Source organism: Taeniopygia guttata, chromosome 26, assembly GCF_048771995.1.
Source record: "Taeniopygia guttata chromosome 26, bTaeGut7.mat, whole genome shotgun sequence".
Lineage (NCBI taxonomy): Eukaryota > Metazoa > Chordata > Aves > Passeriformes > Estrildidae > Taeniopygia > Taeniopygia guttata.
Genome location: NC_133051.1, coordinates 6,637,000 through 6,652,395, shown reverse-complemented (window position 1 = coordinate 6,652,395; position 15,396 = coordinate 6,637,000). Strand labels below are relative to the sequence as shown.

The 15,396-nt window shown below is 46.2% G+C and overlaps 1 protein-coding gene across 1 annotated transcript; it reads right to left on the bottom strand.

The window, feature by feature from the left end:
- Positions 1 to 3,823: 3,823 nt before the first annotated feature.
- On the bottom strand, positions 3,824 to 15,196 carry RAB29 (RAB29, member RAS oncogene family). The gene is made up of 5 exons (XM_030291835.4): positions 14,981 to 15,196; positions 13,142 to 13,213; positions 10,784 to 10,965; positions 7,579 to 7,700; positions 3,824 to 6,377 (listed from the first exon to the last, which is right to left on the bottom strand). Exons 1-5 carry the CDS (start codon positions 15,102 to 15,104, stop codon positions 6,260 to 6,262), a joined length of 618 nt encoding a protein of 205 aa, XP_030147695.1. The 5' UTR covers positions 15,105 to 15,196; the 3' UTR covers positions 3,824 to 6,259.
- Positions 15,197 to 15,396: the final 200 nt, after the last annotated feature.

Sequence of the window (15,396 nt, the reverse complement as noted above, 5' to 3'; positions counted from 1 at the left end):
CAGATTCGCCACGGGCTCCCGGTGCCGCCGCGGCCTCGCCGCGCCCCGGCCCGGCCCTCCCGCCGCGCTCGCCGCGTCCCTCCGGCACCGGCGCCACGCTGGAATTTTTTCCCATTTCTCCGGGAATTTTTCGCGGCGCTGCGGCGCCTCAAGGCCCGAGCGGCAGATTCGCCGCCCGGGCCCGGCGCGGTTTTGGAGGGAAAAGGCGGCCGCGGGCGCGGGTGCGGTGTCGTTAATTTTTATTATGAAGAAATGCAAAAAAATCGGTCTCTACGGCAGATTTTGACGCCAGCACTGTTGTCACCACCGCCACGTCTCCCTGTGCCAGTCAGCAATTGAGTACATGCACAATTCATGCAAAGTCCAATGAAGAATTTGGATTTTTTTGCGCTTTCAACTCCCGAGAAATGACAAAATTATTCATTTTGGTTAGAAAAGGCGATGCTTTAACCAAGAAAAAATAACAATTATTCCACGGTCATTAAAATGGCAGCTTCTGCCACAGCAACTCAATTTTGCTTTGCATTTTGATCTTTGGAGTTTCCCCCCTCCATTTGAGTAAAAATGGCATTTAAATCCTATTTTTTATACATTGGGAACTGTGAGAAAATGGCTTGATGATAAAAACATGATCAGATTTAGAGGAGAAATTAAAATTTTAGGATAATTTGAGTTCATTTCATGCCCTGCTGGAGTTTCATTGGAATTCCTTTGGAATTCTGGCTGTTTGCCTGCTCCAGCCCATCGAGGCCCAGGAAAACCCGGCTGATTGTGGAATAAAGAGGCCCAAAATACACTGAATTAAGGATAAAAATAAGGAGCCCTGGGGAGGAAGGTGCAGAAACCACATCAAGGAATTCTTTGCTGGAAATATTGGATTAAACCGCACAGGGGCTGACTCAGAGGTGCACAAGTTTTGCATTTTTTGCATTAACCCAATAAAAATGCAATAATTGAAGATATTTCCACAGAGTTACTTTGGGTTTTGGTTTGTTTTTTTGTTCGGTTGGTTTTTGTTTGGGGGGTTTTGTTGGAGTTTTCTTTTAGGTGTGTATGTGGGATTTTTGAGTGTGTATTTGGGATTTTTGAGTGTGTATTTGGGATTTTTTTTGTTTTGTTTTAGGGTTTTTTGCTTGCTTGGGTTTTTTTACCTTTGGTTTGTTTGGGTGGGTTTGTTGATGGTTTTTTTTTTTTTTTTGGGTGTATTTGGGTATTTTTTGTTTTGGGGATTTTTGTTTGTTTGGGTTTTTTTCCCTTTGGTTTGTTTGGGGGTGTTTGTTGTTGTTGTTTGGTTTTTTGGGGGGGGGGTGTTTTGGGTTTTTTTCCTTTTTTTTTTTTTTTGTTGTTCTGGTTGGTTTTTTCTTGTTTGGGGATTTTGGGGTTTTTTTGGTTGTTGGTTTGGTTTGTTGATTTTTTTTTTGGTTGGTTTTCTTTTATGTGTTTGTTTTTTAATTTTTTTTCCTTTTTTTTTCCCTTTGGTTTGTTTGGGGGGCTTTCTTGGTTTTTTTTTTTTTTTTTTTTTTTTTTTTTCTTGTGTGTGTGTTTGTGTATTTTGGGTTTTTTTCTTTTTTTTTTTTTTTTTTGTTCTGTTTGGGTTTTTTTGGGGGGGGGATTTTTGTTGTTTTTTTGGGGTGTGTTGTTTTTATGTTAGTTTGATTTTTTGGTTTTTGGGAGATTTTTATTTGGTTTGTTTTCGGGTTTTTTTCGGGTTTTTTATTTTCCTTTTTTCCCCCTTTGGTTTGTTTGTTTTTCTTGTGCTTTGTCCCCTCCCTGTCGCGCCTATCGCGACTTAGGCAGCCAAGGTTAGGGCAGTGCCCGCCCGGGGCCATTGCAGCCCCTTTGTCATGGAATTGTCCCCAATCCACACCGGCACAGGATCAAACACCGAATTCCAGGAGATTTCCCCCATTATTCCCTCCTGCCACACCCCAAACCAGCCTGGGTTTTGTGGTTAGACTCAATTTATAATAAATATCCACAATTTCTTATTCTCCCCACTTATCCCTGTGAGTTTTTATCAGCCCTGGGGGCCGGGAATTTTTATTTTTTTATAATTTAATTTTATTTTTTATTTTTACCTTAATTTTATCGTTTTTCTGGTTTCACCAGCACCATTTTCCCCGTGCTAATCAGCACAATTCATGCAAAGCCCACTGAAGATATTTGATTTTTTTGCGCTTTAAATTCCCTCCAAACCCCCAAAATCACTCATTTTGGTTAGAAAATTGGATGCTTTAACCAAGAAAAAATTAAATGTATTACACAGTCATTAAAATGCAGCTTCTCCCTTTTGCTTTGCATTTTGATCTTTGGGGCTTCACCCCTCCATTTGAGTAAAAATAGCATTTAAATCCTATTTTTATATACATTGGGAACTGTGAGAAGATGGCTTGATGATACAAACATGATCAGATTTAGAGAAGAAATTAAAATTTTAGGATAATTTGAGTTCATTTCATGCCCTGCTGGAGTTTCATTGGAATTCCTTTGGAATTCTGGCTGTTTTCCTGCTCCATCCTGTCGAGGCTCAGGAAAACCCGGCTGATTGTGGAATAAAGAGGCCCAAAATACACTGAATTAAGGATAAAAATAAGGAGCCCCGGGGAGGAAGGTGCAGAAACCACATCAAGGAATTCTTTGCTGGAAATATTGGATTAAACCGCACAGGGGCTGACTCAGAGGTGCACAAGTTTTGAATGTTTTTGCAGCCAAATAAAAACGCAATAATTGAGGATATTTCAGAGGAATTTGTTTTCCTGGCAATGCAGGGCAGTTCATACCTCGTGTTTTGTACATTTTTGTTGTTTTTACTCCTAATTTCAACTCATAAACTCATTTCTTAGCACTGTTGAGACAGCGAAAGAACAAATACCAACTGAGCAATATCCAATTTTTATTTCAAACTGTTGCAATGCTGCGCCAGTGATTGACTGATGTAGATTAAAATCCATTTTTCTCCTCTTTACACAACCATAATACTGAATTTTACAATGGTCAGGACCCTGCCTCTAAAATACTTCTGTGAAACAGCAAGAAATTAAAAAAAAAAAAAAAAAAAAAAAAGCTGATTTTTGACATTTTTGACTTGTTGAGGCTGCAGTAAAATTCTCCAGCTGTGTAAAGAAAGCAAGTGCACAAAAGACACCTGGAAATTCGTCTGGTTTTGAGTCCCAGGGCCACAAATTGAAATTCCAGGAAGGAGAAAGGAGAAGGAAACGGGAACAGCTGGCCCAGAGTCACAGAGAGGGCACAGAGTGAGAGCAGGGAAAAGGAAATTCCTTCATTTCCCAAAATCCTCATTCCTGATGAGGCCAGGAGTGAAGCAGAATAAAGATAATTTCTGATTCCTATTTGAAAAATTCAAGTTTTTACCCCCCTAAATCAACAAAAAGTAAATTAAGCCATTTTTTTTTGCTTTCCCCTTCCAGTTTTTAATAATTCTGGGTTTTAAAAATCAGAATTATTTCAGCTGGGCACAACCCCTGCTCCTCCCACGCCGTCCCTGGATAGGGATTTTGAATCTGGTTTAATTAATTTAAACCAGATTTAAATTTGGGGCACTTTTTGAGGTTTATTTGGCTTTTTTGAAGCATGGCAAACACCCCCAGCTGCTCAGGGAAATCGTTTTCCTGTCTGGTTGGGGTTTTCACCCAGCTCAAGCAACGACTCTTCCTTTTGTGCAGCTTGTGGGGGGTTTTATTTGCCATTTTTTTCAGCTGCTAACCAACAGTAAATGTGGGAAAATAACCTCCCCAAGGTACACATGGGGACTGGAAACCAAAGGGCAGCACAGAAATGCTGTGAAATAGATTTTTAAAATAGATTCTTTTTTTTTAAATGATTTTTTTTTAATATTTTTTTTTTAAAAAGGGAGATTTTTTTTTAAGAGATTTTTTAAAGATTTTTTTTAAGAGATTTTTTTTTAAAATCTCTTTTTTTTTAAAAGTATCTTCCTTTGGGTTTTTGGTTGATTCTTAAAGGCACTTGTGGAGGAAGAGGTGCAGGCACCTGGGAGGTATCAAAGTGCTGATGGAAGAAGTTTTCCTGCAAAATTCCCAGAAATTCCCTGTGAGGAGGCCTTGGCACGGATGATCCAAAGGAATGTCCCTGCCCATGGCACTGGGGGAATCTCAAACCATCCCATGGCTCTGTAGCTGATGACACAAATCTGGCCAGATTTAGAAGAGAAATTACAATTTCAGGATCATTTGAGTTCTTTTCACGCTCTGCTTGAGCTCGATTGGACGGAGCAGGAATTGGGAATTTTCAGCTGCTCTGGGCCGGGTTTTCCACCTCTGAGGAGAGCTCTTGGCTGAAACATTTTAAGTACAAAAATCAATAAAAAACACCTGAATCTTAAGGTGTTTCGTGGCAACTCCTTTAAAAAATCAGGCACTTCTCTCATGTTCTAAAAAGAACTAGAAATATTTATAGGATTAAATATTTATAGTATTGAAAACATTTTTTTATTTTGTTGGGTTTTTTTTTCTGTTGTTGTTTTGGTTTTTTTTTTGTTTTAGACAATGAAGTAAAATTCAGCAAGGCACTTCCACTTTGCTGCTAACCAGCTCTCCCTATTTCTAAAACCAAGGGTGCAGAAAAGGGTATTTTTAAGCACCTCTAACCCCAAATTTGGCAATATTTGTGTGGCAGAACCCCAGACCGGGTATTTCAGCCTTGCATTAAAAAGTGCAGCACAAATAATCCCAAATTTCTTAACCCTCACTGTTTCATTTTAAATTCTTTTCAGCTCCAGAGAATGAAAACTCAGATTTTTTTAGTGAAGGTGATGAGTGCCTGTTTTACCAACTCCTCCCTCACTGTGAGCCAGGCAGGAGGAATAATTTACCAGAGCAAAGCAGCCCTAATTCAGCAGGAACCAGGACACAGCAATTTCCAGTCCTGTCTCCCAGTTAAACCACTCAAGAAGGTAAAAAAAATTGAATTATTGAAGGCCTTTTGCTGAAATCCAAACCCAAAACGTGAGCAGGAAAATCACAGAACAGCAAATCCAGAATTAAACACACAAAACTCCAGCCCTGAAGTGCAAGTTCCCCATAAATTCTCCTCAATTTGTACCATTTTTTTGGCCAGAATTGCTCTCCACCAGCAATATCTGGGATGTGGAAGGGAAAAGTGGCACCAGGGGGAAATGAGGAGTGGTTCCTTTCTTTCCTTTTATCCCACAAAGTCTTTTTTTTTCCCCTCCTCCTCCTCTTCCCCAGCCCCACTAAAACAGCAGGGGGGTTTTTAGGGAGCTGTTTCCGACCCCAAATTCCCTCCTGGATGCTGGGAAGGCAATTCAGCAGCAGTTGCCAAAAGCACTTTGGGCTGGGGGGTGGAGGCTGTCCCAAAAAACGTGCCCAGGGTCACACAAAGGGGTTACAGCCCCTCCTCACCCTGCCCCAAAAAGGGGCAGCAGGAGGGGGCTGGGGGGAGGAAGGGCAGGAGCAGCTCCTGGCCAAATTTTGGGGTCTCTGCTCCACAAACAGCTCAGGGGAGTGAGAATTGTGCTGGTCCAGGAGGGGCAGGAGCAGCTCCTGGCCAAATTTTGGGGTCTGTACCCCACAGGGGAGTGAGGATGGTGCTGGTTCAGGAGGGACAGAAGAAACTCCTGACCAAATTTTGGGGTCTCTGCCCCACAGGGGAGTGAGAACTGTGCTGGGCCAGGTCCCAGCTGACCCCCAGAACTCCACAGTGCTGCTCCACAGGCAGCTCCTCATCCTCAGGGGGTTTGGGCACTGCTGGGATATGCTGCTCCCTCCAGGACACTGATCCAGAATCCCAGAGATTGCTGGGATCCCACAGCTGGGGATCCACAGGTACCACCTGGGCTGGGCTGTGTCCCCAAAAGGGAGGGGGTTAAAGGTGCAGAAAATTAAAAAAATCCCTCTGCCAGCCCTTGCCAGAGGGGGAAGTGCTCAAAATTAAGAAAAAAATAATAATTCAGTGTAATGCAAGGCACTGCCTGGACATGGACTGTGCTCCATCAGAGCAGCAGAGAAAAAGAGGAATATTCCCAATCCTCTTCTTCCATCCCTCACTCCAAGTCACTGCAGCAGGGCTCTGCTTAGGAAACAGCCACTGAAAAGTTCAAAATATCAGGAAAAAACACCAAACCAGGGACAGTTCAGGGCAAGGTGACCATGGTAACGATGATGATGATGATGATGATGATGATGATGATGATGATGATGATGATGATGATGATGATGATGATGATGATGATGATGAGAAGCCCATCAGAGCTGGAGTGGCTTCAGCAGCAGGCCCAGCCTGGAGGGGAGGTCTCCTTGATGTTGATGTAATCCCCAGTGCCAGCAGAGGAGGAGCTTCCTTCACCTGTGGATGAGGACATCATCTTCTCAATCAGAACCCTGAGGAAAAAAAAAGTCCTAAGATTGATTTTGGGGTGTTTTTTTGGGGTTTTTTTTGAACCAGCAGCATTGGGCAGTGCAGAAGAGAAATAAAAAAATTAAAAAGCGAAGCTCAGAAGTGTGGGAAATGGATTTGTAGAGAGTTATGCACTGCAGAAAAGAAATAAAAACTAAAAAGTAAAGCTCAGAAGTGCAGGAAATGGATTTGTAGAGTTCTCAGGGCCTTTCTCAGGGCCTACAGCATAGTGTAGTAAAAAGCTGATAGGCCAAGAAACACTTGGAATGTTTTTGTAATTAAGAAATTGTTAACTTCTAATTGTGATAACATAAATTATAACCCCTGTATTGTTTCACTCTTCTCATGAGACTAAAAATAGTTATATTAAAAACTTCTCTTTGACAAAATATCTGGGAAAATTACTTTATACATGGAAATACTCCACAATTGCTCCAGGGGGAGAATAGTCTCTTTTGAAAAACACCTTTCATGAGAGGCTTCCTCTGGCCCTGGAGCCTCCTGATCCCAGCACCTGGACACAGAGGCTGCAGGGGGACAAACTGAAGTGTTTTCTGCAAATAAAAAACTGGGAGCTTTTGGTTATTTGAATAAAAGTTTTTTAAGTGCCTTCCAGTTGTCCCATTGTCGCCCTGTCCTTTTGAAAGTTTTAAAGTTCTTCCAAAAGTTTTCTATGCCTTCTGATGTTTACATATTTACAGAGTTTCTCACACTGTTCATGTAAATAAGGATTGTTTTACATTCTTCTTTGTGAGAACAGAGAATTGATGGACTGTTGGTTTGAGCAGTGTGGTTGGAGAAGTGGGAATTTAATCCTCCAATCCGCTGCCACTTTTGGAATTAAAATAAAGAATTATAAATAAAGAATTATAAATAAAGAATTATAAATAAATAATTAGAAGTAAAGTTCTCTCCTTTTACTCTCTTTTCCATCTAGCGTGAATGTGTGAGTTATTTCGTGACACTTCTCTAACAAAAGAGTATTGGCTGACAGAGAAGGAGATAAACTGCAGGAAATGAGGAAAAAATCAGGTTAAGGAGTGGGACAGCACTGGCAGCTGGATTTGGGCAGGGACCTTGCACTGTGCTAGGTGCTGCCAGCCCTGTCCAGCCTGGCCCTGGGCACTGCCAGGGGCTCTGGGCAGGGAAGGATCTCAGGAACACGGCCCCAGGCACGGCTCCTACCTCATGGACTCGCTGACGTTCTTGTTCTCCTTCACAGACGTCTCCACCCATCCTGAAAATCCGTTTTCTTTGCTGAACCGATCGACCTCGTCCCTGGTCACTGCCCACGGGGAAAGGTCACACTGCAAGGAGCACAGAGGCACCTCAGGACCACCCAGCCCAGAGTGGCTTTGCTTGGAGGGGACCTCAAAACCAGCCATGGGCAGGGACATTTCCCCCGTCCCAGGCTGCTCCAACCCAGCCCGGGGCACTCCCAGGGCTGGAGCACCCATGGATTCTCTGGGAATTCCATCCCAGCTCCTCCCAGGGAAGGATTTATTCCCAATATCCCAACATCCAAAGCAGCCCATGGAATCCCAGAATGGGTCGGGTTGGGAGGGATCATCCAATCCTATGGGCAGGGACACCTCCCACTACCCCAAGGTGTCATTTGACCCATTTTTTTCTATTTTACCCATTTTATTCACCCTCCAGCCTGGCCTGGGACACTGCCAGGGATAAAGCAACCCCAGCTCCTTTGGGAATTCTCTCCCAGGGAAGGATTTATTCCCAATATCCCACCCAAACCTGACCAGGGAATCCTGGAACGGGTTGGGTTGGAAGGAATCATTCAATCTCATGGCCTGGGACACTTCCAGGGACGGGGCAGCCACAGTTTCTTTGGATCATCTGTGCCAGGGCCTCCCCACCCTCACAGGGAGGAATTCCTCCCCGTTTTTGCAGCTGGCAGGGCAATTCCGTGGCTGTGGGAGGCAGCTCAGCCCTCACAGCTCCCAGATCTCGGGGCAAGGCTCTCGCTGGGGTGCTGCAAGCAGCAATTTCTTTATCTGATATCTCAGTTACTGACACACCTCCGTCAAGCATGCCTGGAATGGAGCTTCCAGCCTTGTCCCTCATCCCAAAAATCTGCCCGGGCTCCCAGCAGCCGGGAGAGGTGGCACAGGTGTGGTGGCACTGATGCCAGGGGATAGACACGGAGGTGGAGGGAGAGCCTGGCCCAGAGCTGTGGCTGCAGTCACCCAGGATTCCCTGATCCTGGCAAAGCGGCTACCTCGAAGGAGAATCCCAGAATCCCTGAGGCTGGAAAATCCCTGTGGGATCATTGAATCCAGGCTGTGCCCCATCCCCACCCTGAGCACTCAGTGCCACCTCCAGGTGCCACCTCCAGGGACAGGCACTCCAAACTCCCCTGGCAGCTCCTTCCAGCTCTTTCCATGAGGAAATTCCTGCTGGTGTCCAACCTGAGCCTCCCCAGCACAGCCTGAGGCCGTTCCCTCTCCTCCTGTGCCTGTTCCCTGGGATAAGATCCCAAATCCTGCCTGGCTGTCCCTTCCTGCCAGGGGAGTTTCAATTAAAGGAAATAATTATTGAAGTGCAATTTGTGGAGCAGTGGGTAAGAAAAGCCACTCTCCTGCCCAGCCACCCCATTTTTGAGTTATCTGCAGTTTTAGGCTCTCCCAAAGCAGGGAAGTCTCAAATTGAATTTGGAAAGGGCTCCCGAGCCAGGACTGGCACAGGGAGAGCAAAAAGGAGGGCTGGAAATGAAGGGAAAATACATCATAAAAAGGGAGAAACCAATGCAGAGAGCGAAACTTGGCCCTAGATCCAGGTGGAAAGCAGAATTTCTGTGTCTGTGGCAGGAGCTGTGCTCAGGGTGACAGGACAGGGAGGAAAAGGCCCCAAGTTGCACCAGAGGGGGTTTGTGTTGGATTTTAGGAGAGGTTTCTTCAAGGAAAGGGTTGTACAGCAGGGCTATGGAGAAGAATCCTTGGGAGAGGCAGAAAATTCCAGGAGGGGCCTGGAAAGGTTTAAAGGTGACAGGCAAGGGTGGGTGCTGAAGGTGCTCTCTGGTGTGCACACAGAGAAAAATACAGAAATAAACAGAAACACACACACAGGAACACACAAACACACAGAGAAACACATAGAAATGCACAAAAATACACAAAGCCCCACACAAACACACTCAGGAACACACAGAAAATCCCACAAACACACACAGGAACACAGAAACACAAACACAGGGAAATACGCCCAAACAGAAAAACACAGAAACAGACAAAACACAAAGACACAGAGAAATACAAACAGAAAAACACACAAAACCCACACAGAAACACACAAAATACACACAAAAACACACACAAAACCATGAACACACACAGGAGCAAACAAAATCATGCAAACACATGCAGAAACACAGAGAAACACACAAAATACACACAAAACCCCACAGAGAAACATACAAAAACACACAAAAATTACACAAACTCACAAACACACAGAAACGACACACACACACAGAAATACATAGAAACCACACAAACTCACAGAGAAACACACAAAATCCCACACAGAAACACACAAACCCACAGAGAAACACACAAGTAACACACAGAGAAACACACAAAAACACACAAACCCACATAAACACACAGAGAAACTAACAAAAAACATACAAACCCAGAGAGGAACACAAAAAAAAAAACACACACAAAACCACAGGGAAACACACAAACACACAGAGAAACACACAAGTAACACACATAAACCATACAAACCCACAGAGGAACACACAAAAACCATACAAACCTAAAGGGGAACACAAAAAAAAACACACAAAACCTGACAGAAACCCACAAACTCACAGAGAAAACACACAGAGAAACACACAAACACACAGAGAAACACATAAAAACCATGCAAACCCGCAAACACCCAAAAACCATAAAAGCACAGAGAGAAACACACAAACCCACAGAGTAACACACAAAAACCATACAAACCCACAGAGGAGCACACAGAAACCACACAAAAACACACAAAACCATACAAACCCACAGAGGAACACACAAAAATCATACAACCCCACAGAGAAACACACAAAAAACACACACACCCATAGAGAAACACACAAACCCACAGAGAAACACACAAAAAACATACAAGAACCATACAATCCCAGAGAGAAGCACACAAAAACCACAGAAACACACAAACACACAAAAACACACAAAAATCATACAAACCCACAGAGAAACACAGAAAAAACCATACAAGAACCATACAAACCCAGAGAGAAGCACACAAAAACCATAGAAACACACAGAGAAACACGCAAAAACCAAACAAAACCACACAAAAACCACACAAAACTCACAGAGAAACACACAAAAACCACACAAAAACCCCCCCAGAAGCCCACCTTGTTGGCCAGCAGCAGGCAGGGCACGGGGCTCCCGTCTGGCAGCAGCAGTTTGCTGTCCAGGTCCTGCTTCCACTTCTGGCTGTTACTGAAGGTGCTGGCGTTGGTGACATCAAACATGATCACACAGGCGGAGGCGTCCCTGTAGTACAGCCGGGTCATGGATGTGAAACGTTCCTGCCCTTTGGGGTCACAACCAGGGGAAAAAACGGCCCGGAGTTGTTATTTTGGGGTTTTTTTTTGTACTGGTGTTGTGTTTATGTGGTGTTTTTGCAGCTGGGAGTAAGGGGTAGTTTTGGGATTTAGAGTGTGCTCGGCCTGGGAGGTTCTGTGCTGGGCAGGGGTCAGGTCACAGAATCATGAAAAATACACAGAGAGACATGTAAACCCACAGAGAAGCACACAGAAAACCCATACAAACCCACAGAGAAACACACAGAGAAACACAGAAAAACCCACAGAAAAAGACATAAATCCATAGAGAAACAAACAAAAAAAATCATACAAACCCACAGAGTAACACACAAAACACACAAAAACCCACAGAGAAACACACAAACCCCCACACAGAAATACACAAACCCACAAAGAAACACAGAAAACCCATAGGGAAAAACACAAATGCATAGAGAAACACACAAAAACCACACAAACACACAGAGCAACACACAAACACACAGAGCAACATACAAAACACAGAGAAACACACAAAACCCCACATAGAAACATAGAAAAACCCACACAGAAACACACAAATCCATAGAGAAACACACAAAACCCATACAAACCCACAGAGCAACTCACAAAATACACACAAAAACCCACATAGAAACACATAAACCCACAAACACAGAAAACCCACAAAACCCATAGAGAAACACAGAGAAACACACAAAAACCATATAAACACACAGAGAAATACAGAAAAACCATACAAACTCACAGAGCAACACACAAAACACACAAAAACTCACAGAGAATCACACAAAATACACACAAAACCCCACAGAGAAACACACAAAATCCATACAAACCCACAGAGAAATACACAAACTCACAGAGCAGCACACAAAACCATTAAAAACCCACAAACACACAAAAACCATACAAACACACAAAGAAACACAGAGAAATACACAAAATACACACAAAACCCCACAGAGAAACACACAAAAACACACAAAATCCATACAAACCCACAGAGAATCACATAAAAACCATGCAAACATACAAAGAAACACAGAGAAACACACAAAACACACACAAAATCCATACAAACCCACAGAGAATCAGACAAAAACCATGCAAACATACAAAGAAACACAGAGAAACACACAAAACCACACAAAATCCATACAAACCCACAGAGAATCACACAAGATACACACAAACCCCCATACAAACACACAAAGAAAGCCACAAAACACACACTGGATTTGTTTGGGTTAAAAGGGACCAAAGATCATCCTGTGCCAAGGGGCAGGGACCCCCTCCCCTGTCCCAGGGTGCCCAAGTGCTCTGGGACACTCCAGGGATGGGGCATTCCCAAAATTCACATTATTCCCATAATTGCCACCTGGGCACCACAAGGGCACAGCGCCAGCTCTGCTTCCCACACCTCAAACTCCTTTTTTTGGGGCCAAAACTGAAAGCAGTTTCTTGCTGTGCTGCTCCCTCTGCCAACTTCTCCTTCCTGATGCCTTTTTAAGGATTCCAGGCAGCCCAGCAGCAGCAGCAGAGGAAACCACAGCCCTGTTTTCCTCCCTGCTCCACATCCATTTTAGAGATGCTGCTGCCCACAGCCCTCCTGGTGCCAGGGAATTTGGGAAATTCGTTTCTCTGCCCCCTCTCCAGGGAGCAGGAGCTCCTCGTCCCACTCCAGCTTTAATAATTCTGTCCCTCAGAGTGGGTCTCGTGCCAGAAATTTGGATTTTAACACGAGGTTTAGGGCTGAGCAGTCTCATATCCAGGCAGTCCCACACTCCCTCTGCTCTGGAACAGAAAGGAAAGGCTCAGCAGGAATTGCTGTGTGCATTCCTTGCAGGTGGATTTTTAATTAAATATTTAAATTACTACAGCAGGCTCGAGGCAGCCAAGCAGAGCAGTCCTGCCCCTGGAATCCACAGGCACCTGGGATTTAGTTTTGGAGGAGAAGGAAAAGGAAGAAAAAGGAAGAGGAAAAGCGGGAAAAAAGGGGGGAAAAAGGGGAAGGGAAGGGAAGGGAAAGGGAAAGGGAAAGGGAAAGGGAAAGGGAAAGGGAAAGGGAAAGGGAAAGGGAAAGGGAAAGGGCAGAAGAAAAGGAAAAAGAAGGCAAAAAAGGCCAAAACAGTGAGAACATAAAAAAACCCTTCAAAATACCTGCAATGTCCCAGAGCTGCAGCCGAACCGTCTCCGACTCCGACCACTGAACCACCTTCAGTGCAAAATCCACTGGAGAATTCCCAAAAAAGCAGGAAGGAAAGCTGCTCAGGGCTGTTCTGCCCCATCCTGCACAGCCTCTCCCCATCTCCCGGAGCCCCAACCCAGCCCCAGCCATGGGGCCCTTCCCAATCCTCCAGCAGGATCACAGCCCAAGCACAATTCCAGGGCTTGGAGCAGCCTGGGATAGGGAAAGGTGTCCCTGTCCTTGGGGTGCTGTGAGGTCCCTGCCAGGCTGGATCACCCCACATTATCCTGAAAGAGGGAAAAATGTCCCTGTCCATGGGGTGAGAGGTGCTGTGAGGTCCCTGCTAAGCCAAATCACCCCATATTAAACTCAGAGAGGGAAAGGTGTCCCTGTCCCTGGGGTGAGAGCAGCTGTGAGGTCCTTGCCAGGCTGAATCACCCCAGATTAACCTCAAACAGGGAAAGGTGTCCCTGTCCTTGGGGTGCTGTGAGGTCCCTGCCAGGCTGGATCACCCCATATTTGCTGTCACCAGTGAGTCAAAAGGGGAAGCTCTGTGCTGTTCTCAGATCCTGATGTGTCGGGGTTTCAACCTGGCGGCCAGACCTAGCTGGGCTAGGACTGAGCAAAACCAAGAACAAAGTACAAAAAGAAAAATCCCAGCCACCAGTCTGCAGCATTTCCTGCTGGGAGAGACCAGGCCACAGCCTGGAGCTCTGTGCCTCTCCAGGGTTTTCACCTCTAATCCATCCCCTCTTGGGTCAGGAATAAGAAGATTTAAACAGCTGAGCTCAACACCCCCGATTTTGGGTCCTTGGGGAGATTTCCTGGGTAAACCCTTGGCAGCTCCTGCTCCTTCCAGGTTATTCATTTACACAAAGAACCAAAATCCTGCTCAGCCCCATTCCCAGCCTCTTCCTCACAGAGCTTCCCAAGAGCTGCTGAGCCCGCAGCAGCGAGGCCAGGCTGTTCAATTAATGCCAAATTAATTGGGTAGGGGCACCCCAAATGAGCCTGGCACAAGGACAGAAGCTCCTGAGGACTTCAGGGTCCGTTTAATTAATGCCAAACTAGCACTGCTGGTAGTTTTACTGGGATAAGCTGAATTTATAACCTCAGCCTATCCATGTTACAGCTCCTGGGGTGGTTATTCCAGAGGGTGGGAGAAGGATGGGGCAGCCCAAATGAGTCCTGGTAGAAGGAGAGAAGCTCCTGAGGACTTCAGGGTGTGTTTAATTAATGCCAAACAAGCACTGCTGCTGGTTTTACTGGGATAAGCTGAGCCTAGAACCTCAGCCTATCCATCTTACAGCACCTGGGGTGGTAATTCCAGAGGGTGGGAGAAGGATGGGGCACCCCGAATGAGCCTGGTAGAGGGACAGACGCTCCTGAGGATTTCAGGGCCGTTTAATTAATGCCAAACCGGCACTACTGCTGGTTTTACTGGGATAAGCTGAACCTGTAACTTCAGCCTATCAATGTTACAGCACCTGGGGTGGTTATTCCAAAGGGTGGGAGAAGGATGGGGCACCCAAATGAGCCGGGCAGAGCTCCAGCATCCCCCGGGGGCTCGGTGGAGAAGGTCTGGCAGTTCACACCCCACAACCCCCGACGGTAGGCGGCTGTTCCCACCCCAAATTCCCAAGCCCACCACCGGAGGAGAGGGGCGCGCTGCCCCGGGACGAGGAGCGCGGTGCGGAGCGCTGCGGGGCTGGGGATGCGCACCGGGACGGGCGCGGTGCCGGACCCCGGGGAACCCCCGGGAACCACCGGGAACACCCCGGGGAACCGCCAGGAGCCCGGGGAGGGCTCACCTCCCACTGTGGATTTGTAGTGCCGGTTGAAGCTGTCGTTGGCGTAGCGCTGCACCAGCGAGGTCTTGCCCACCGTGGCGTCCCCCACCACCAGCACCTTGAACATCCGATCGCGCTGCCCCATCCCGGCCCGGCCCGGCCCGGCTCCGTCATGTGAGGCTCAGCCGGGGCAGCGGCCGGGCCGCTCGGCGCTGCCGGGATCTGTAGTTCGCTGCCTTCCGCCGGAGCCATCGTCAGATCCGGCCCCGCGCATCCCCGGCGGCAGTGGGTGCTGCTGTGGGCACCCTAAAATCTGCTGAGGGCACCCCCAGATCTGCTCTGTGCACCCCCAGGTCTGCTCTGAGCACCCCCAGATCTGCTCTGAGCACCCCCAAATCTGCTCTGAGCACCCCCAGGTCCTGCTCTGAGCAACCCCC